Source organism: Conger conger, chromosome 7 (genome assembly GCF_963514075.1).
Source record: "Conger conger chromosome 7, fConCon1.1, whole genome shotgun sequence".
NCBI lineage: Eukaryota > Metazoa > Chordata > Actinopteri > Anguilliformes > Congridae > Conger > Conger conger.
The window spans coordinates 9,794,501-9,818,573 of NC_083766.1; the positions used below are offsets into that span (position 1 = coordinate 9,794,501).

Below are 24,073 nucleotides of genomic sequence, written 5' to 3' on the forward strand. Positions count from 1 at the left end.
GCGTGCCCGCCGGGCACGGCCTGGGTGCCTGTGTGCAGCCAGGGACTGTTTGACAAACAGACGAGCTGCCGCGGCAGGAAGGTCAGAGAACTGACGTGAGTGCAAGGTCTGCGGGTCGAGGAGGCGGGGGCGGTCTTCAAGGACATCAAGGGGCGGCCTCGGAGCGCTTATCAATACCTGATCTTAATTTAACACGGGGATGTAACGTTACTTCAGGTCGAATTTGCATTTTAAACGCCGGGCCGAGCATGTTAATGGAAAAACTGCCTCGGCAGAAGTAACACAGGAATTCAACAGGCTTACAGTAACAGACTGTTCAGAAAAATAACTTGGTTGGTTTTACTCAAAAAGTGGTGGACTGTGCACCTGCATTGAGATGGATATTGTGTTTGAGAAAAGGTGGGAGGGGCAGCACAGGAAACATGGAAGCTGGGTACAAAGAACAAACAAGCAACAAGCATGGGAACTAAAGAAAGAAAAGGGTGCTGGTGATGTACGTACATACACGGATGATGTATGTACAGGTGACATAAGCACAGGGTACAGGTGATGTATGTACCCGTTTGGGACAAATGGGTTCTCAGCATAATAAAGAAAAAACACATTACACCAGTCCAACAGGTCAGAAGCTCTCTTCAGAAGACAGCCGTGGATGTGTCAGTGACTACTATCCGCAGATGACTTCACCAACAGAACTAGAGGCTAGACTGCAAGATGCAGACCATTGGTTAGCGGCAAAAACAAGATGACCCACTCAGTACCAAAAAGTGCCTGCATAGTTCTAGAAAAAGGTCTCAAGGGCAGAGACCAAGAGCCCCCCTTGTCTGTGACACATGGTGGTGGGGGTGTTATAATTCGGCCATGTACAGGTGCCACAGGAACTGGCTCTCTTGCCTTCGTTGTCGATGTAGTTGCTGATAGAAGTGTAGAGCAGTTCAACCAAATGTTTCAAAACTCACTGGACAGTTGTTCTTCCCACAGTGATGCAATGATCCCAAACACACACCAGTGCTCTCTTTCTTCCTAATGATGTTTCAAACAGTTTGTTTTGGTACATCATTGGCACAACTCATGTTGACAAATGCCTCTAATGACAATAATGGCAATCAAAAGCCAGGAATCAAGACTAGATACTGAAAGCGTTCTTATACCTACAATAAGAAGGAGTACACAGCTGACTAATCAGAAACAGTGACTACCATGGGGCTACCATGTATGAAAAGGGATGTAATTCCTACATGGATCACCCGATATGGGGGTAAATAGCCTCAAAATAAAGGTGACAGTCTGTACTTTCACCTCATATTCATTGTTTCATTCCAGACCCAATGTGCTGGAGTATATGTGCTGAAAGAACCACTGTCCAAAGACTTATGGACCTCATCGTATGTACAGAGCGCAGGTGGCACATGTACAGTACAGGGCACAGGTGATATACAGGTACTTAGTGTATATCACCTGTAAATGTTTTATTGTAATCAGGGCTCCCCTGAAAAAGAGACCTTGGTCTCAGTGCAATAAAGGTTTCTATCTATGTAAGTACAGGGTACAGGTGATATACACTATATAGAGGGCACAGGTGATATGCAGTATGTAGAGGGCACAGGTGATATACACTACATAGAGGGCACAGGTGATATACACTACATAGAGGGCACAGGGGATATACACTGTGCAGGGTGATATGCAGTATGAAGAGGGCACAGGTGATATGCAGTATGTAGAGGGCACAGGTGATATTCAGTATGTAGAGGGACACGGGTGATATACAGTATGTGCAGGGCGCAGGTGAGGCCGGAGGAGAGACTGACCGTGCAGCGGGGAGCCGGAGGGGCTGTTGGAGGGCCCGGGGACAGGGCTACAGCGGCCGCCCTGCTTGGCGCCCAGCTCCTGCTCGATCTCCTCCAGCCCGGCGCTCTTCTGGAAGCGGCTGACGCGGTTGACCACGCGCGGCGACACGTGCGTGCGCGCGCAGGGAGGCCCGCCGTAGGGGCTGATGGGAAAGACGTGGGAGGTGCCGCGCAGCGTGCTGATCACCACCCAGCGGCAGTCCTGGCTGAAGCACATGTCCTGCACCTGGGGGGGAGGGGAGAGGGGGGCAAACGCAGGGCCTCAACACCGCAACTGCGCCAACTCAACATCTTCGTTTTATCTTTATTTTTCACTGTTTTTCCCGACTGGGGCGGAGTGTGGAGTCTGCATGTTCTCCCCGTGCCTGCCAGGTTTTCTCCAGGTACTCCGGCTTCCTCCCAAAATCCAAAGACATGCAGGTTAGGCTCCTGGGAGGTTGGGGGGTGTTTAACAGGGCATTGCTGTAAATGAGCATGTGTGCTAAATCAACCTAACCTGCATAAATACAGGGCGGCCTGTAGCGTAGTGGTTAAGGTAAATGACTGGGACATGCAAGGTCAGTGGTTCTAATCTCAAAGTAGCCACAATAAGATCCGCACAGCCGTTGGGCCCTTGAGCAAGGCCCTTAACCCTGCATTGCTCCAGGGGAGGATTGTCTCCTGCTTAGTCTAATCAACTGTACGTCGCTCTGGATAAGAGCGTCTGCCAAATGCCAATAATGTAATGTAATGTAATGTAAAATAAAGGTTAAATTAAATTCCCCAAATTGGACTCATCAACAGTGCCTCTGTTGACACCGCTGGGGCACCTACACTGACAAAAGTTCTGCGGAAGCACGAGTGCTCTTATAGTAAAAGCACTGCAGGTCACAAAGCATGTTCAGCAGCACCCCTGGGCCTAACTGTGGGGTGTATCGTCAGTGAAACAGCGGTGGGCGGAAATCCAGAACTACAGGCCCCATCAGGCATCATTACCGAGGGCCTTTAGGGACAGAGACATTCGGAGGCCCCTTTCCTCAAATCTTGTGTTTTTCCTCCGGTAGAAAAACAATTATAACTTAACCTCCACAAGATTTATCAAGATATACGTATCCAGAGCAAATTGCAAATAAGTAAAACTGTAAGTAAAAGCCATACAAAAGCGAAAGGTTCAACGTGTAAAAACCTCTCCTTGGCTGTGATAATCCACTGTTTTCAAAGGCTACTGAAGCCCTGGTATCAACACTCCATTCAAACCGCTCCTGAAAGAGGGGTGGGGAGGGGTAGCCTAGCCTGCTCAGCTAACAAACGCCTCAGATAAAATCTCCCCAAATATTTCAGCAATGCAGCCGGAGACAAAAGAAGAAGAAAGTGTCCCATTATCTGCTCGGTTTCAGGCAGTGGAGCCCAACTCGCATTTTTGTGCCGCGATACAGGTCTCCCCTCCACCCAGTCCTCCACCCACAGAGTCAAATATGTACCTGCTCTTTTCATCTCTGCCCTTCTCAGACGCTGAAGACATAATTGCGTGGTCAGTGACGGTTGATAGCCGGCCCTGCGCATTCCGTTAGCGTCTGCGTCTTCAGTGGGGTGCCGGAGTTAGCGGAGGGGACCGCGCTGATTACAGCTCAGTAAAGCGGTATCAGGGTCTCAGGGTCTGGCTAGGTCTGGGGCGCACACAGGCCCTGTTCCCGCTAGCAGACCAGATCAATTACCGGAGCCGATTCCGGCGTTCGCCCCTGGGCCTTTGCCACGGTCCTGGGTGCAAGCACTTTTGTTTGGTGACGTAGTTTCCATATAGGGGGCAGCCTGTATAAAGTATGATATGACTGGGACCCGGAAGGTTGGTGGCTCAAGCCCCAGTGTAGCCTCGATAAAGTTCGCACAGCTGTTGGGCCCTTGACCGAGCCCTTAACCCCGCATTTCACCAGCGGGGATTGTCTTCCCCCGAAAAGAGTTGCTTTGGATAAAAGTGTCAGCTAAATAAGAAATTATCATTATTATTAAAGTGCCAAACTGTTAAAGATGCTAATGGAGGTAACAATGTCAGGATCAGAGCCAACATCAGTTGTAGTTTCCCCCATCCTACTCTAAGCAGACAAGCTTGATGGAAACTGCCATCCCGAGGATTGGCTTGAGCGTTGAGCCTTAATGGATGTCATGGAATCTGATCACAGTTTCGACAAGGATCTCAAAAGTGAGAAGGTCATTAAAAACCCACTCTTGGATCCGCCATTACGTACTAAAAAACTCACACGGACAACCTAAATATTGCTTCTATTGTGTCCAAAAAATAAATGAGAATGTTTTGCCTGTTCTTTCCCTTGCACCTTGCAAGCAGTGGAGGGAAATTCTGTGAAATATTTTCCTGGTAGTGTGCAGCTTATCTGATTCATGTTGATTCAGAGACAAGAGCCGTTTGCATTCATAAAATGGCGCTCAATTCATCTTAAAATGTTAACGATGTTCTTCTTCGTTTTCTTTTTTTAAACGTCTGTTGACGGGGCGATCACAACGACCCCCCCCCCCCCCCACACACACACACACACACACACACACACCCCACGGCGGAGTCGAAAGCAAATGTTTATGAGGCCTTCATCATTAAACAGTTAACAAAAAAAAAACCTACAAAAAAACCAGAGCCCAGCCTGACCCTGTTGGTCAGTGCACTGCAGTGTAAAACGTGTCGGGCCGCACAGACCCACGGGCAGGCCCTGTTATCAACGCGCGTTATTTACCCGCAGAGGCTGAGGTCACTCGTAGGAGCGGTCTGTGAGTCAGAACAAGCAGGCTCCGGCGGCCGGCGAGATAAGCCAGGGTCCCCGCCGGCCGCCCCGCCGCCATTATCACCGCTGTTATTTGTGCGGCTGGAGATAAAGCAGCTTTCCTTTACTGCTCGCAAGGCCAGATCAAAGGCAGTGCACGGTCAGGCAGCAAACCTGGCGTTAGTCAGTAACAAATTAACCGCCCGCTCATCTGGTCTGAGATCTGCCCCGCCTGCCTGGCCGAGGGAGGTGGTGGGGGCGGGGGGGGGGGGGGGGGGGGGGGGTGTTTTACATGGGCCACTCTGTTCCCCGCCGTGCTGGAGGTGTTTTGTGAAGCAATCTCTCCTGGATAATCACACCCGAAAGGACAGCAGGTCGTAAAGCGCCACGCGGTCGTAAAGCGCTGGAGGAGCTCACCTCGTGGGGCAGCAGGCCCAACCTCCACCCTGCCCCTGTTTTTACTCCTCTCTCTCTCCCTCTCTCTCTCTCCCTCTCTCTCCCTCTCTCTCTCTCCCTCTCTCTCCCTCACTCTCTCCCTCTGACCCTTCTCTCCCTCTCTCTCTCTCCCTCTCTCTCCCTCTGACCCTTCTCTCCCTCTCTCTCTCTCTCTCTCACTCAGTAGGGCCTAGTCTTGTTTACTGGAAACCAGCAGGGTCTGTCTGACTGTAGCGACGGCCGTGCTAACAGCTGAGATAATGTATGCACAAAGGCCTCGCGCCCACTCAGCGCACACGCGGTCGCCGTTTCTCATTACATAAGGCGAAAGTGGGTAACGGTTGCCCCTTACGTTGATGATAGGCAATTAGCGGGTGGTTCACGCATACTTATATGACTTAAGTGCGGGGTTGTCACCAGACGTATATATGGCTGGAGGAACAATGGAGGTCCGGACCGCGCGTTCGGGTAAGTGGAGGTGGGTCTGGGCCCTCCCACGGCTCTTACGGGCACTTTAAATCGCAGCAATTAGGAGGGGGGTAGGGGGGGGTGGTCCAGTCGAGACCCCGTCCCTGGGCATGCCCCACCTCCACCTGCTCCAGCAGGGCCGGCCCACAGATGGTGCTGACTGCCGGGTCTGAGAATGACAGGAAGCAGTGTGTGGAGGCCCTCCACACCGTCTGGAGAGTCTGCGGTGGATGTCCTGACGCACGCGGTGTTGGTGTGAGGTGAGGAGGGAAGTGTGTGTGTGTGTGTGTGTGTGTGTGTGTTGTTTGGGTGTGTGAGTGTGTGTGTGTTTGGGTATGTGAGTGTGTGTTGTTTGGGTGTGTGATTGTGTGTGTGTTTGGGTATGTGAGTGTGTGTGTTTGGGTGTGTGAGTGTGTGTGTGTGTGTGTGTTTGGGGATGTGAGTGTGTGTGTGTTTGGGTGTGTGAGTGTGTGTGTGTTTGGGTGTGTGAGTGTGTGTGTGTGTGAGTGTGTGTGTGTTTGGGTGTGTGTGTTTGGGTGTGTGAGTGTGTGTGTGTTTGGGTGTGTGAGTGTGTGAGTGTGTGTGTGTTTGGGTGTGTGAGTGTGTGAGTGTGTGTGTGTTTGGGTGTGTGAGTGTGTGTGTGTGTGTGTGTGAGTGTGTGTGTGTTTGGGTGTGTAAGTGTGTGTGTGAGTGTGTGTGTTTGGGGATGTGAGTGTGTGTGTGTGTGAGTGTGTGTGTGTTTGGGTGTGTGTGTTTGGGTGTGTGAGTGTGTGTGTGTTTGGGTGTGTGAGTGTGTGTGTGTGTGTGAGTGTGTGTGTGTTTGGGTGTGTGAGTGTGTGTGTGTGTTTGGGTGTGTGAGTGTGTGAGTGTGTGTGTGTTTGGGTGTGTGAGTGTGTGTGTGTTTGGGTGTGTGAGTGTGTGAGTGTGTGTGTGTTTGGGTGTGTGAGTGTGTGTGTGTTTGGGTGTGTGAGTGTGTGTGTGTGTTTGGGTGTGTGAGTGTGTGTGTGTTTATGTGTGAGTGTGAGTGTGTGAGTGTGTGTGTGTTTGGGTGTGTGAGTGTGTGAGTGTGTGTGTGTTTGGGTGTGTGAGTGTGTGTGTGTGTTTGGGTGTGTGAGTGTGTGTGTGTGTGTGTGTGTGTGTGTGTTTGGGTGTGTGAGTGTGTGAGTGTGTGTGTGTTTGGGTGTGTGAGTGTGTGTGTGTTTGGGAGTGTGTGTGTGTGAGTGTGTGTGTGTGTTTGGGTGTGTGAGTGTGTGAGTGTGTGAGTGTGTGAGTGTGTGTGTGTTTGGGTGTGTGAGTGTGTGTGTGTGTTTGGGTGTGTGAGTGTGTGTGTGTGTGTGTGTTTGGGTGTGTGAGTGTGTGAGTGTGTGTGTGTGTGTTTGGGTGTGTGAGTGTGTGTGTGCACTCGTGAGTGTGTGTGGAGTAGGCAGGGTGGGGCGAAACACAAGAGCAGACAGCAGCTCTGTGTTCAGTGTCCAAACATGACACTAACAAGGCACGCAAAGGTCCAAGCCCTCAAGGGATAAATATTAGTTCTGCTAAGGCAAATAAAACCGTACAAGCTGCCAACTTCAAAACCTAAAAAAACATTTCTGGAAGATTAACAGCTGTTAATGGGTGACAGAAAACTAATACGAAAACAAAATATTCTAAATCACTGAACTGAACATTACAACAGGGTAAATTCACCCACACAGAAAACACATGCCCCTGACTGTATAGCTATACACAGACTCAAAAGCAAGTAATGTTCAAGTGTGACGGTGAAAACATATATTTTTAATTTCATAATTGTACCATCCAGTATCTTTTATCTTGTTTTCATACAGAGCTACAGTGTGTCTAAAGCATGTCCAGGCAGCCTGTTGCACATATTAAGCAATGCTCAATAAAAGATAGGAGTTCTATATTTTGTATAGTGCATGTATACTGTGCATTCCTTTACACACAAATAACATATTACATGATTTGAGGATTTCCTGTTTTGCAAGCAAATTGTTCATCACACAATGGAAAAAAGCATCCAATTTACTGGAGTCTCTTCCTACATAGAACTATGTTCTGTTTTCCCCTGTTTTCAACATTATTAAATACAGTGGGATATTTATAAGCACGCGAGCGTCACAATTTCACTGTAAGATCGGATGCCCTGAAGTTAAGGCTGGGGTCAATGAGTTCCTGAGAAAATGTGATATATCATTCAGAACCCAGAAGCTAAACATACCGTACACAGTAATTCCAGCTGGAATCAATATGTGTAGGTGCACTGTATATGTACTGTATACAGTATCTTATAGATACACACGTATACAATATGTGCATGTGTGTATCTATACTGAACATGTGCGTATGTGTGTGTTGTGGTGTGGTGTGGTGTGTGTGTGTGTGTGTGCGTGTGTGTAGTGTGAGTGTGTGTGTGCGTGTGTATGTGTGTATGTGTGAGTGGGTGTGAGTGTGTGCGTGGTGTGTCAGTGCATGTGGTGTGAGTGTGTTGTGTGTGTGTGTGTGTGTGTGCAGTGTGTGTGTGCAGTGTGGTGTGAGTGTGGTGTGTGTGTGAGTGTGTGTGTGTGTGCATGTGGTGTGAGTGTGTTGTGTGTGTGTGTGTGTGTGCATGTGGTGTGAGTGTGTGGTGTGTGTGTGAGTGTGTGTGTGGTGTGTGTGTGTGCGCATCTCAGACAGTCAGGATGTGTGGTCAGCCTCATCTGTTATCACTGTGCTGGTCGGAGACACAGCAGTCTGTCTGCTCCCTGCTCTACCCCTCCAAACCCCACTCCACACAGCAGTCTGCCTGCTCCCCGCTCTGCCCCTCCAAACCCCACTCCACACAGCAGTCTGTCTGCTCCCCGCTCTGCCCCTCCAAACCCCACTCCACACAGCAGCCTGTCTGCTCCCCGCTCTGCCCCTCCAAACCCCACTCCACACAGCAGTCTGTCTGCTCCCCGCTCTGCCCCTCCAAACCCCACTCCACACAGCAGCCTGTCTGCTCCCCGCTCTGCCCCTCCAAACCCCACTCCACACAGCAGTCGGTCTGCTCCCCGCTCTACCCCTCCAAACCCCACTCCACACAGCAGTCTGTCTGCTCCCCGCTCTGCCCCTCCAAACCCCACTCCACACAGCAGTCTGTCTGCTCCCCGCTCTGCCCCTCCAAACCCCACTCCACACAGCAGTCTGTCTGCTCCCCGCTCTACCCCTCCAAACCCCACTCCACACAGCAGTCTGTCTGCTCCCCGCTCTGCCCCTCCAAACCCCACTCCACACAGCAGTCTGTCTGCTCCCCGCTCTACCCCTCCAAACCCCACTCCACACAGCAGTCTGTCTGCTCCCCGCTCTACCCCTCCAAACCCCACTCCACACAGCAGTCTGTCTGCTCCCCGCTCTGCCCCTCCAAACCCCACTCCACACAGCAGTCTGTCTGCTCCCCGCTCTGCCCCTCCAAACCCCACTCCACACAGCAGTCTTGCCTCTCCACCTACAGTACCTGCCTATCTGGCTGCGGCCATCCCATGGGCGCAGTCAGGCCCTGCAGGGGGCGGTAATGAGCAAGGAGAACTCCTTTAGCTTTATTGAATTTTTATGTATTTTTTTAAATTTTTTAAAATTTTTTAGCTTTCGATCTCACAAAGAGCTGCACCGGGAGGAGGAAATCACTGCACCATTGCACTTCTCCTCACTATCCTCAGGAAAAATAATCACAGAGGAACTCTAAAAGCAAGAGCATACTCTCTCCAAAAAACACGCCAGCCATTCCCCTCACCCACCCCAGCTGGCGATACTTCAGGTGGTCACACCACTACAAACAAATCGTGTCATGAATCGTGTCACAGAGTCATGAAAAAACACAGGGAAGCATCCGCTTCCATCAGAAGCATCCATCAGGGCGAGATTAGCTCAGGAGCTAAGTTAACGTCCTTTCAATGGCAGTTTTCCTCCTGATGAACGTGGTTTATGATTATGGTGGGGAAGGAATTAGACTTTACACATGTATAAAAACCCAAGATGATCTGGAAGTAATTACATAGTTGGTCATCATGAAAGTTGCACTGTTCGGAACATCGTGAGCTAACTTGGCGTTCGGAACACCGTGAGTCTACGTTGGGCGACATTAGCTCAGGCGATAAGAGTAGTCGCCTGGCAGTCGGAGGGTTGCCAGTTTGATCCGCCCTGGGTGTGTCAAAGTGTCCCTGAGCAATACACCTAAACCCCAATTGGTGCCTTGTATGGCAGCCAATCACCATTGGTGTGTGAGAGTGCGTGTGAATGCGTGAATGAGAAGCATCAATTGAACTTTAATAATCATTTTAATAATTGTACGCTTTGGATAAAGGTGCTATGTAAATGCAGACCATTTACGTTACATCTCACCCCAAGGTTGCTTCAGGCGAAGAATACACTCCAACGCAGCACCTCTCCCTGCGTCCATTTTCCAGTCGACACAGGAAAAACTGAGGATCTCTCATAGCTACATCAGAATCAGTAATAAAGTGCAGACCTGGGACAAATATGTAACTGTGTTCGATTAAAATAATTTTCCACGCTTTGCTGAGCTTTGCCCCGCCTTCCGGTCCTGGCTCAATTGCACAGAAAAGTATTTGAGGCCAAAACAATTACTTATTTGACCTAGGTCCAGGCGTGACGTTATTCTCAGTCACCGTTTAACTTCATTCAACTTCATTCTCCACCTGGCCACTCTCACAATATCCAATGGCCTGATCCAAACGTCCCTCCGGGGGGCGCTGTGCTTTTCTCAGGTAGGTCTAACGGCCGTCCACACTGGACACTCTCTCAAGCACTCAGCTTTCACACCGCTCTGTTACTCGACAGGAGAAGAGCAGGGACTTTCAGGAGAAAATATTGCTGTAGCAACACAGCTCTGCCGAACCTCAAATGCAATTAACTGTGGGGAAACAAAAATCTGTAATATGGGGAAGGCTAACCGTATTTAATATTAGATTTTCCTCATCAGGCCCCAGAAAGCATGAAATATTTCGCCACAGAGGAGAAATACCCAGCGACTGGAGCGGCTATCTTTCATTGATCGCCCTTCCCCATTCATCCGCTAGACTGTTCCTACTTTATAACATATTTGCTTTGGATCACGCCGGCTCAGTGTGGGACAAGCTCTCCTTTCCGCAGATGTTAAGAATTTCGCCTCGCACCAAATAAGAGGGCAGGCTTCCTTTTTTTTACAAAATGACTGCAAATCAATTAAGCTGTGCTTCGAGGGGGGAAAAAAAAGAAGTCTGGATTGGTAGTTTCTTTCCGTAGACATGCGAGAAGACCCCTTGAATCGCACGTTAAACAACACTACACAACATCTGCGGGAGCGCGGGGTCGGGCGGCCCTTTTTCCGCACAATGGACGAGCGATTCTTCAACGTTGCCGAGAGTTACGTTCCTTGACAGTGTTTAGAAAACAGCGAGAGATACAGAGAGGATGAAAGGCCGCGTTATGAATGTGGATATCCGGCGCTGTTAAAACACAGGGACGCCGAATGTACAGAGCTGGGTGGCCCAGCAAAACTTAAACAAAAGGAGTCCACGTTCCTGCAATTAAATATTTATATATTTACATCCAATTTACCAAACAGCGCTTTCTAGACCGGCGATGGATCTGGGGGCGACGTTTCACGAGGGCGGACGGCGTCAGAATTCCTGGAGCGTTACGAGGGAACTGACTCACGCCGCGCGGGACGCAACTTCCTGCGAAGCGGGAGTGTGAAAAGGGAGAGGGGACGCGGTGACACGGGCTGATGTTAGCCGTGTCGGCCTGGAGCACCGCCCTACACTACGGCGGCCATTTTGGCTCTACCTTGGCCTCGGTTTCCCCGCGATGCAGCGTGTAGAGGTGGTGAACGGCGCTCAGGGACGAGGCCCAGGGGTGAGTTAGGATCTGGAAGACGTGGAAGTCGTGGCCCAGCGTGTCCGCAGTCACCAGCAGCATCCCTGAGAGGGAGAGGGAGGGAGAGAGAGGGGGAGGGGGGGTGAGAGAGAAAGAGAGAGAGAGAGAGAGAGTGAGAGAGAGAGAGAGAGATAATTAATTTAAGAGACTGTGAACTAATATCATGGCAGTACCATTGGTACTATCATCGGTGTTATTTCCCTAATATTGACTCGATTATTGTATAGCTTTTTTGTTACATTGTAAACTAAATATCTGTTGACCTGGATTTGTGTGTGTGTGTCTATTTCATGTGCATATGTTCTGCATATGTTACTTTTTTCCCTCCTTTCTTGGTTGTGGGGGTTTGTTGATGTTTGCAATTAACGTGTCTCAATGCTTGCAAAGCAAAAATGCACAGCTGAATTTGAGAGAGAGAGAGAGAGAGAGAGAGACTGATTTCTTACACTCAAATTATGTGACATGCAGAGAAACAGGATAAAAATGACACACACTAATGCCTTTTTCTTCCACCGACCTTGCAACCGATGCAAAGATACAGTGATTTATTCAGACCTGGTACATATTTACAACACCTTCACACACAAGCACGCCCATTATCGCAGACAAGACTTCACCCATCAACGGACAGTGCCGAATTACCCCGCACCGATCGCAACTTGCTCTCCAGTTTAAATGGTGCGCAGTCTCTTTCTAGAAGCTTCCACAGGACCGAGCGTAACCCAGATCCGTTCTCATCCCGACCGCAGCTGGACTTGATGCGTGATCCTGATGACAGGGTCATCCATTTCGCTATTTTTTGAAGTCCGTAAAACTGCAAAAACAACCCTACTTACTGTAAACAACACGCTCGGTTAAACCACACCAGAGCACAACAAAAATCTCCACTCTTCAGCCGAATAAGGGCAGCTTGGCTGCACAAAACGGTCCTAAAAAAAGGAAGGAGCTCGAAACCGCTGGACGCTTTCCCCCTCTGACATGAAAGCTGATCATTTAAACAGGCATTGAAAATACATTTTCATGAACACAGGACCTCAGCCTCAGGCTCTAAATCTCACAACCATAATTTAACACAACAGTAATTAGTAGTTTTCCCGTTCCCGAAACTTTAATGTCGAGGGTGCAGTAGGTTTTAATTTGCGGGAAGTCTTTATTTCGCGGTTTGTCATGTGAAAAAGAGGTTACGTGACGTAAGATTGAAATAATCTATTAACCAGCACAAGAAGGGGGCACGGAAAGTACAAGCGGAGATTTCTCCGGTTCGATGAGTTTCGTTTTCTCAGCTTTTCCGATTTTCACACCGATTAATGGCTTGTTCAAAAAGTTCCCTCAGAAAGGACGAATCACAAGGGCAAACATGAAAAGAAAACATAACGTGTAAAGAATTAGACGGCGGTTAGCCGTTTGTGCTGTATCGCAGGACCGAACCGGGCTACGGCCCGGTCATAATCTTAAACCCACGCCCCAAATGAGGTGCCAAGCCACAAGAAGCGCTTGCGTCAACTGGGACTACATGGAAAAGGAGCCCGGCTAATTACAGTGTGGAAACGGAAGCGCAGAGTGATTAGGAGTTTAGGCGCTGCGGTATGTTTATCTGGGAGCTTCCTCCCTCTCTCCCTCTCTTTCTTTCCCTCACTCTTTCTCTCCCTCCTCCCTCTCACTCTCTCCCTCTCCTTCTTTCCCTCACTCTTTCTCTCCCTCCTCCCTCTCACTCTCTCCCTCTTTCTTTCCCTCATTCTTTCTCTCCCTCCTCCCTCTCACTCTCTCCCTCTCCTTCTTTCTCTCTTTCCCTTCACTCTTTCTCTCCCTCTCGCCCCCTCCCTCTCACACTGACACTCTCCCTGTTTCATTCTCCCTTTCTTTCCCTCACTCTCTCTCCCTCTCTCCCCCTCTCCCCCCTCCCTCTCACTCTCTCCCTCTCTTACTCACTCTCTCTTCATCCCTCTCTTGCTTTCTCTTTCCCCCTCTTTCCCCCTTTCTCTCCCCCCTCTCATTCTCTTCCTCTCTCCCCTCTCCCTCTCTCCCCTCTCTCCCTCTCTCTCTCTCCGTCTCTCTCTCACTCTCCCTCTCACTCTCTTTTCTCTCCCCTCTCTCTATCCCTCCCCCCCTCCTCGCCCGCCCACCCGCTCGACAGTTGACAGTTAGAGGCGGACTCTGCTGATGGGACAGTCTGTGCTCCAGAAGGCCGGTGCAGGCTGGAGTGCAGGTCTGAGGCTTTTGCGGCCTTGTTGAAATACAGGCCCTGGCAGGGAGGCGTCAGACGGTCAGACCATGGGAAACCAGATTAAAAAGCAGGCTCCTTCAACCCGGTCCGCCACTGTAAAATTTCAGTAACCCGAGATGTTTGAGCAACGTTTGACACGTCCTATATATAACACCTCCTGCCTGGACAGAGGTATTCACCCTACACTTACTGTACGTAAAACTGCTGGCACGCACACAGAGGGAAGAGCGTTTAATCTGACATCTGTACAGACGTCGGCTATTAATGTAATACACGGCCATAAATATCATGTCTCTTAGCAAATTAAATTATATCCGTGTTTTCTTTCTTGTGATGTTTTGTTTTCATCCCCGCGTCCCACGTCTCCAACCTCGCGAAATGCGAAACATCTGTGCAATCCCGTTCCCGCTTCCCGGATGCTACGTCTCGAAATTGAGTGACCTAGCCTCTTGGCTGAGAAAAAAAGGACCAAAAAAAAAAGTCAATGAAGCATGCAGCAAAACCAGCGAGGGACGCTCAACAGAGTGTGGGGGCAGCACAGAAACATGTCCAGTTTTTTAATTAGCAACAGTTGGCTTAAAAGCTTTAAAATTAAACTGGAATATAAAAAAAAAAGGCTAAAATGAAAAGTCACAGGGGCGCTTGCGTGAGGGGCACTCCGGTCATACGGCGGAACGCAATTAAGAGCGAGCGAATGAAGAACAAGCGGAGCCGTGACCGTGGATTAGTGTCATCCGCGTTGTTGACCCAAGGACAGGCCGATGTGTGTCTGAGCCGGTTCTCCACGGTCGGGCACTCGCTGTGCCGTTCTTATGGAGGTGTTTATGAAAGCGTAGGAGAGGGAGGTGGAGGAGGTAGCACTGAGTCACGGATCAAAGCCCCACCTCCCCGTGCACCCCTCGAACCTGGGCAGTCCTCCAGACCAAACACACACACTCACACACACACACGCATCACACGGTCAACAACTTGTTAATCTTTCACAGACAAAGTGAGAATTTCTAACGCTTAACCTTTTCACTGCCCATAAAGCGAAGCAGTTTTCGGGGTGACTGTACGGTTTTCGGAAATGTCGGCGAGGGACGGTGGTTAGATGACCCCGACCTCGCACGGTGACTGCGCTGTGACTCACAGCAAACCCAGACGGATGACCGCTCGTCCAAATGTAACACCATCCCAAGCCTAAACAAGGGTGACCGAGGTGGATTCCAGAACCTTTTCCGCGGAGGCCTCTCTCTAACGGGGCGTTCCTGGGCTGCGGTTGACTAGGCAACGCAGGCACTAAAGGTGTCCCAGGGCCGGGCACGCCCTTGCCGTGGTTTTCCGGAGAATTCCGCAGGGCTCTGCCTTGCCCTGACCCCAAAACCGAGTCCGAACGTTCCTCATGGGAAGGGCGGAGTCCAAAAAACGGGTGTTTACGACGCAACTGACCCACGGAGGCTCTCGCTGTGGCGTCCGCTTCAATGCGAGACCACCGGGATACACTCGTATACGGCCGGACCTAAAAAAACGGCTCGCTCCACAAAGGGCGGCCGTCAACGCGTCACCGAGACGTCCGTCTTCCCCGCTCGCTCGCGGCTTCCCGACGGCGCCAACCCAAGCGCCGGAGAGGCTGCGCTAATGAGCCGCGGATCACGGAAAAATCAGGGTCTTATTCCGTTCACACGGAACGGCGGGTTCGCTGAGAACAGAAAATTCCCGACTGTACTCCGACCCATTCAAGCGGCAGTAAGCGCGTCTTTATTGCGTCCCGAAAAAACCGAACGCGCAGAAAACTTCACACAGGGGCTTAGGGAGTCTAGTCCGGTCTTCTAAAGCCCCCGCAACAAATTGGTAAAAGCGCCCGTCTCCTGATAAGAAGCGGACTGCGAGGAAACACGATGAAAGGGTAATCCTTTCTCAGCGAACGGACAGTCTGTGATAATCTCCTTCCATCTAAACGCTCCCGCTTATATCTAAGAGTGTTACGTTAACTAATTAATCCTCCGAAGCATTCGCAACACCTAAGACGATTTTCATGCCTCCGAGCTAAAATGTCATTCATCCGAAAGGGAGTTAGGTAACAGTAGGTTTCCTTTATAAAATTTCTGTTCGGTCACTTAAGTTTTTCGCTTGTTATTCTGCCGGTTTGCTAGCGGGTTCGCGGAGACATTGCCACCTGAGCTCACTCTAGAAAGGGGAAAGGGGAAATTGAACGCGAGAAGGTACAGCGAAACCAACAGAGCGACAGGGGAAGTGTACACTCCAGCGCGCAGACGTATCCTCCCGCTCCCCCCGCCTCCGCAAACACGGCAAAGTAACAAATTCACTTAGCGCGAGCGCCGTATGGGATTTTAATGATGTTTAACGGGTGAAGTGTCGCTCCGTGGGAGAGGTTAAGGAACGCGTCTCCGTCGAGGAGTTGAGAGCTTCCTCTGCAGTGCTCCCAGCTGGGTCTGAGAGCCGGCGCCTTCCCATGACGCTGTCTTTACCGCCATTATGGAAACAACATAAAACCGGCGGCTCCAGCCCCACTTTTACGCGTTCAGTCACAAACACCCAGGGGCCATGCACTCCAGAGGATTACTGCACACTGGACGTCTGGCTCTTCAAAACACATCGTCACAGACAACCGACAGTTCTACACAATATTCCATAATGATCTAACTAGTGTTTCAGTCTTAAAATCTTTTTCTCTCTCAAGTAGAAAATATTAGCTAGTATTGTTTAAAGCTAGTTTTCTGTGAATTGTTCTTACCGCATTGGCAAATCATGAAATCAGTCAAACTCTCACCTCCCTGGTGATATTTTTATTTAATTTAGCAAAAAAGTCTAAACACAAGGCTAAAATACTTGTTGATATTGACTTGTTTATTACTGGACAGTGCTATGTGAGAAAATATCCACGTGCTTATGTGCAATCTTAAGTGAAAAATAGCATGTAAAGAAATAACACACCCTCAGTGCTCTTGGTCACAAAACAGCATTGAACCGAGTTGAGAGATTTAACACGCACTTGCCTGAGCAATTCACGCTCAACCCAAAACGATAAAAATTCCCATACGTGGTGAGAGAGAACATATAAGGGGGAGGTATAGTAGCAGAATTCACTGGGATGTCGTAACTGCATTTTAAAACAGAACCTCCATTAGCGGGATCTAGGACCCTGCTGGCACCCTGCTGACATGGCGCCTCACTGTGCCTTAATCCCCCGTGACCGTCCCTCTCGTGCAAACTTACCAGGTAAAAAGCAGCCCCCCGCCCCGGCATTATTCAGGCAGAAATTACATCGGCCAAATTACATCCAACTCATCCAAAAAACATGCAGAAATATAAACGTAAGAATGTATGTGTGGACAGCACACGTGGAGTATGTCACTGATTCTAATCGCTGGCTTTTTATGAATACACTAGGCCGAATGGGTAAATAGCATAATTTAGTGGATCCCCTCACTTTCTTTCTCTGCTAAAGCTTGAGAGTGGGGACTGATTTTGGGTCATTAGCAATAACAGTGACCGTTGAGGCAACCTCCACCCGGACCACACCCTGTTAACCTGTCTCCAGAGGTAGTTGTTTTTCATAAACTAATTTGTTTAATTTGATCAAAAAACTCAGTAGAATGTGTATGTTGTTCTGAATGGGAAGGCTTGTACAAGGTAAGCGTGAGAGCAACAGAGACCCATGGGGTGGAAATGACCTGGGAACATCTACAGTAATATTTCATAATTTAATCAGTGCGTCCAAAGCGCTACACACTCCCCGCTCCTCCTAAGAGGAACCGTGTGACCTCCTGTCTGATTGGAGCCAAGATGGAGGGTAAAGGCTGGCCTCTCAGCAGCCAAAAAAACGTGCCTGTCCCTTTAAGGGCCGGGTAACCGGAACTCCCTGAAGTCAGTGCCCAGGACTAATCCACAGCGGAGGGCAGATTCCTTGATTCTTATCAGTTGCGTGATTGAGAGGAATTATAGTGTGAGTCTCCTGGGTAGTGAGAGACTGTCTTCATACTGCACTTCACCTCCCTGCACCCTCACTCTCTCTCACACACACACACACACACACACACAGGCACGCACAGGCACACATGCATGCAAGCACACACACACGCGCACACGCACACACACATACACACACACATGCGCACATGCCAGTACACACAAACACAAACAGATGCAGGAATGCATGCACACACACACAAACACAGACGCACTCACAAACACACATAAGCACACACGCACCTGCATACACACACACACATGCATCCGCACACACATTGCCATCCATAATGTTTGCGTCAAAAACCACTCACTTATTTATTTGCCTCTGTACTCCACAATTTGAGATTTGTATGAAAAATATCATGTGGCTAAAATGCACATTTTAATAATTGGGATTTTTATACATTTTAGTTTCACCATGTACAAATGTGCAGCAGATCGCTTTTATGGTGCCCCATTTCAGGGCACCATAATATTTGGGACACAGCAATGTTATGTAAATGAAATAAGTCATGTTTAGTTTGTTGCATATCCTTTTCATGCAATGACTGCTTGAAATCTGAGATTCATGGTCATCACCAGTTGCTGGGTGTCTTCTCTGGTGATGCTGTGCCAGGCCTGTATTGCAGCCATCTTTAGCTCAAGCTTGTTTCAGGGGGTAGTCCCCTTAAGTTTCTTCAGCATATGAAAGGCATGCTCAATTGGGTTCAGATCGGGTGATTGACTTGGCCACTCAATCATTTTTCAGCTTTGAGAAACTCCTGTGTTGCCTTAGCAGTATGTTTGGGATCATTGTCTTGCAGGAGAATGAACCGCCACTCAATGAGTTTTGAGGCATTCACCTGAACTTTAAGCCAATAGGATGTGTCTATACACTTCAGAACTAATTTTGCTCCTACAATCAGCAGTTATATCATCAATGAAGATAAGTGAGCCATTACCTTCGGCAGCCATACATGCCCAGACCATAATGCCCCCACCACCATGTTTCACAGATGAGGTGGTATGCTTTGGATCTCGGGCAGTTCCTTCTCTCCTCCATACTTTGCCATCACTCTGATATAAGTTAATTGTCGTCATCTGTCCACAAGACATTCTCCAGAAATGTGGTTGCTCTTTTAAGTATTTCTTGGCAAACTGTAACCTGGCCATCCTGTTTTTTGCGGCTAACCAGTGGTTTGCATCTTGCAGTGTAGCCTCTGTATTTCTGTTCATGAAGTCTTCTGCAGACAGTGGTCACTGACAAATGCACATCTTACCCCTGAAGAGTTTCTGATCTGTCAGACAAGTGTTTTGGGATTTTTCTTTATTATGGAGAGAATTATTTTGTCATCAGCTGTGGAGGTCTTCCTTGGCTTGCCAGTCGCTTTGCAATTAGTAAGCTCACCAGTGCTCTCTTTCTTCTAAACAGTTGATTTTGGTAAGCCTAAGGTTTGGCCGTTGTCTCTAACCATTTTATTCTTGTTTCTCAGTCTCATAATGGCTTCTCTGACTCACATTTGGCACAACTTTGGTCCTCATGTTGATAAACAGCAATAATAGTTTCCCAAGGTGACCAAAAGACGAGAGGAAAGTCTAGGTGCTGCTGAGAGCTCTCTTATACCTGCATTAAGGAGGCAATTAAACACACCTGAGCAATTATAAACACCTGTGAAGCCATGTGTCCCAAACATTATGGTGCCCTGAAATGTGGGGACTATGTATAAATGCCACTGTTTCTACATGGTAAAACCAAAATGTATAAAATACCCCTCAATAAAATCTGTGAAAGTGCACTTTAACCATATGTTAATTGTGTGATTCCAAATCAGAAGCAAATCAAGACATATAGGGTCTTTGACCCAAACATGGAGGGCACAGTACGTACAAGCACACGCACATGCACACGCACACGCACACACACACGCACACCCCACTCGTCCCTCATCAGATCACAATCCACCGAGCATCCCAACCCCAGCTTGCTCCTCAGCTCCTGGCAAAATAGCAGCTTTAGCGCTGACCTCAGAGACAGCTATTAAACCAGGCAAAGTGTGCAGAGGCAAGAGAGGGGAAGAACATCAAACAGACAGCGGGGAAGAAACCCAAACCCACTGCAGCTGCTGAAGTGGACGCTTCACAACTGCTCTTAACAGCGTCCTTTAATTACACGCCTATGAATAGAACCCCAACGCCACAGATTGGGTGCCAGCTAACCGTCCGACCGCCATCTTCCACCGCGTCCCCTCTGTAGTTCCTCCAACACACACAACGCTCTCAGTCCCTTACATAACTTCTGGGAGTTCTTGGCTTTCGATCCTCCGCCGGGTAATCGCGCCGTTTCATCTGTTTCGCGTTTTTTTTTTTAACGATTCAACCGAGGCCGAACGAAAACCGTTCGGACCGCGGCGCCGCAACGGTCATCTCCGCTTGCGCCGAACGTGGTTAAGGAGCGCTGCACTTTTCCAGCTAATTAAATTCAAGCTGTTCCTCTCTCAGCTATCCAAACAGAGGCCCTTCCAAAGCAGGAAGCCTTTCTTTCCCCCCTCTGTGCGAACGTACGCTTTAATGATGTAAGGTCACCAAACCGCAACGCTTACGTGTGGAAGACACACCGTCTGCTTTTCCCCTCTGTCTACATCGTCATATTTCATAACAAAAACTGCCGTTAACTACAAAATCCTCTGCTCATAGGTCTGTCCAAACCACGTTTTGAACGTGACGCCCGAATGGACTTTGATTGGCCGTCAGTGTTTTATCGTTCATGCAGCTGGAACAAAATCACTCTGAAAGCGATCCCAACGATATCGTTTGTCACTGTCTTTGTCGTTATAGTCGCGGCGTGGACATCCACTTGAGTTAGAACATTTATAAAAAGAAAATATTTATAGTTATCATCGTAGTTATAGTTCCTGGTCTGGACGGGCCTTAAGAGGTGACAACAGAAAGGTCTCGTCGTTCTGAACAGTTAAAGAGGTCAGGCATTTGAAGTTTACGGCGTCCCGCTGCTCTCCAAAACGAGACGCCCACAGACACCTCGCTACGGGGTCAGGAGGCACTTCACAGAGGCTCTCTCTGGCAGCCTGCCCTCCCCCCCGTCCATATTTAGGGCCTTTCATAAAGATGACAGGCTCTCCGCTGCCAGAGATGAATCCGGAGAAATACTTGCCGCTGTTAAAACTGTTACCGCCGGGAAATAATTCAAACGCAGCGTTCTTCTACGGCCACAGTGGATACAGAAGAAAAAATCATTTATCAGCGTTACTGCTGAGACAGGTAAGGAATTCCAGTGTCTGCTGGAGGAATCCTTCTGACGCTTTCCCAAGATGTGCTTTTCTTGTGTAAGGAAGTGGGTACATTTGCACTCACTGAGCACTTTTGTGCAGATATGGTCAAGAGGTTCAGCTGTTTTTCAGACCAAATGTCAGAATGGGGAAGAAATGTGATCTAAGTGACTTTGACCCTTGGAATGATTGTTGGTGGCAGACAGGATGTTTTGAGTGTCTCAGAACCTCCTTCACACACAACAGTCTTTGTTTGCAGAGTTTGCAGAGAAGCAGTTCTGAGGGCAGAAACACGTTGTTAATGAGATGCAAAAGAGCATCTCTGAACACACAATGTGTCAAACCTCTAAGTGGCTAGGTTACAGCAGCACAAGACCAATAAGACTAAAAAATAAGTCTAATAAATACCTAATAAAGTGCTCACTGAGTGTAAATATATACACCAATGACCATTATGACCACCACTCACATGATGAAGTCTCGATGTGTTAGATGCAGGAAAAATGGGCAGGCATAAAGACCTGAGCGACTTTGTCAGGGGCCACATCGTTATGGCCAGTCTCCAAGTCTCCAAAACAGCAAGGTTTGTGGGATGCTCCCGGTCAGCAGTGGTGAGTACCTGCCGACAGTGGTCCGAGGAGGGACAAACCACAAACTAGCGACAAGGTGTTGGGCGCCCGAGGCTCATTGATGGTCAAGGGCAACAAAGGCTATCCCGTCTGGTCCGAACCGACTAATGTGGCACAAGGCTAATGTGGCACAAGACACAATTTTACAATTTTACAGGAAGAAAGTGTCACAACACACAGTGCATCGCACCCAGCTGTGCATGGGGCCACGTAGCCGCAGTCTGTTCAGAGTGCCCATACTGACCCCTATCCACCGCCAAAAGCACCTACACTGGGCAAGCACAGATCAGAACTAAACCTTGGAGCAATGAGAGAATGTTGCCCGGTCTGATGAGTCCTGTTTTCTTTTACATCATGTGGACGACCAGATACGTGGTCGCCATTTACCTGGGAAAGAGATGGCACCAGGATGCACTGTTGAAAGAAGACAAGACGGCGGAGGGAGTGTGATGCTCTGGGCAATGTTCTGCTGGAAAACACTGGGTCTGGGCATTCATGTGGACGTCAGTTTGACACGTGCCACCTATGTACACCCCTTCACGGCAACGGTATTCCCTGATGGCCTCTTTCAGCAGGATAATACACCCTGCCACACTTATTTTTTCACAGGGCACCTCCAGAGCTCTTGTAGAGTCCATGCCTCAGCGGGTCAGAGCTGTTTTGGTGTCATGCGAAGGAACAACAGCATATTAAGCATATTTATATGTACTGTGTACAGTATATACACTCAGTGACAATTTTATTAGGTAGACCTGTACACCAGCCTGTTAATACAAATATCTAATCAGCTAATAATCATTACAAAAATAAAAATAAAATAAATAAATACCTAATAAAGTGGTCTAAGTATATATACACACATACACACACAAGCATGCATAGAACATGACAATGCTTCATTAGTTTCAGATATGTTATTTATTTTAAAAACAGAAAGAAAAACAAAAAAAGATCACAACGGTGTCAGCACATAAAAACAGGATTCAGCCAAAAATGGAAGATGAAAGAACAAGTGGAAAAAAGGAAATGTTCGCACAGCTGGCTGCCGATTAAAGGAAGTTGCAGGGCGCGCACAGCCTGGACTTCTGATGCGCACGCACATGTCTTCTGTCACAAAGCTGCGTGTACGAGACAACCGTTAATGAGCGCGCTTCAGTGTCCCTGCCGTTTGAGCGAAGGAAACGGGACGCTAATTTAACCTCTCATTCACTCTGACTCAGTACAGGGCTTCGGGAGGAAAGCCAGCCTGAGTCGCCGAGGGGGGCTGATTGCCCAAAGGTTAAGCAATGGCGCCCCCCAGAGATGGTGGCGGCCATCCCGGAGTCCGCCTGCACCTTTCCCTAACGAACCTGCTCTCTGCTGCGAGTGCAGCTGGGTGCTGCTACAGCCTGCCGTTCATTTTTATACAGATTTCTGTTGCACGGGGAAACGACACATCTCAGAAACATAACTGAAGGTAAGGAAGGAATACCGTGGCTGGGCGAGAGGTGTTGGGAGAGGCAGAGCAGTGGGCGCACGGGCCCTGGTGTTGAGGAGGAGTGCGTGAGGAAATGTGTGAGGAAGGAGGAGGCGGGATGGGGGCTGGCGCCGTGGGGGTGGGGATCGGCCGTGGGGGTGGGGATCGGGCGGGGGGGGGGGGGGGGGGATGGTCGTCTGGGCTCCAGTCTGACCAGGGGCCTCCAGGATGCTCATCAACTGCAGCTAGCACACACTCCACTGGCCCTCTCTACCACTCCAATGCACACTCTCTCTCTCTCTCTCTCTCTCTCTTACTCCAACACATACTCCCTCTATTTCTCCTGCTCCAACGCACACACTCGTTGTCCCACTCCACACACGCGCTCAGTACACACTGCCCCACATTGTCATTGACATTCAGTGCCAGCCACAAATTTTCCATAGAATTTGAGTATCTGCCGCAAATTTCCATACAATCACAGTCACAAGTCTCCGTACATCTTTAGCTGGTTATCCTGTCCACATCTATTAGTCAAAACGTACTAAAGACTATATAATCTTCAGTAACCTCACTCCCCTGTCAAAAGACAGCATACTGCATACAGTGAGTAAGTCCGTAAATATTTGGACATTGGTATAATTCTATTTCTGTTCTTTTGGCTCTGTACTCCAGCATATAGGATTTGGAATGAAACAGTGACCGAAAGTAATTTTACAGTTGGCTTCTCAGCAGTCACTGATTAGTCACTTGTATTCAAACTCTTCCCTAGTGCAGGTATAAGAAAGCTTTCAGTATTTCGTCTTGATTCTAGGTTTTTGATTTCCATCGGAGTCTGTGAAAATCATGAAAGTCATTATACGGATGAGGAATAATAAGAAAAGGATATTGGTCCAACAATAGGCTGACTGAAACAAACTGTTTGGACCATAATTAAGAAGCAATGTGTATGTTCGGGATCATTGGCTTGCTGTGGGATGAAGCACCCTCCAATGAGTTTGGAGGGATTTGACTGAACTAGAACAGATGAGATGCTTCTGTACACTTCAGAATTAAGTGGCATTCCATACATGCCCAACCTATAACACCTCCAGTGTCTCCACCAGCATGTCGGACAGATGAGGGGGGGCT

General features: G+C 48.8%; 1 protein-coding gene across 1 annotated transcript in view; it reads right to left on the minus strand.

Annotated features, from left to right (window-relative positions):
- Positions 1 to 24,073, minus strand: part of LOC133132874 (BCAS3 microtubule associated cell migration factor-like) — a 288,152-nt gene that overhangs the window by 214,939 nt on the left and 49,140 nt on the right. The window contains exons 14-15 of the mRNA XM_061248658.1: positions 11,306 to 11,439; positions 1,812 to 2,076 (exon numbers count right to left, since the gene is read on the minus strand). Of these exons, the coding sequence (XP_061104642.1) occupies positions 1,812 to 2,076; positions 11,306 to 11,439 (399 nt within the window). The remainder of the gene's footprint in view (positions 1 to 1,811; positions 2,077 to 11,305; positions 11,440 to 24,073) is intronic.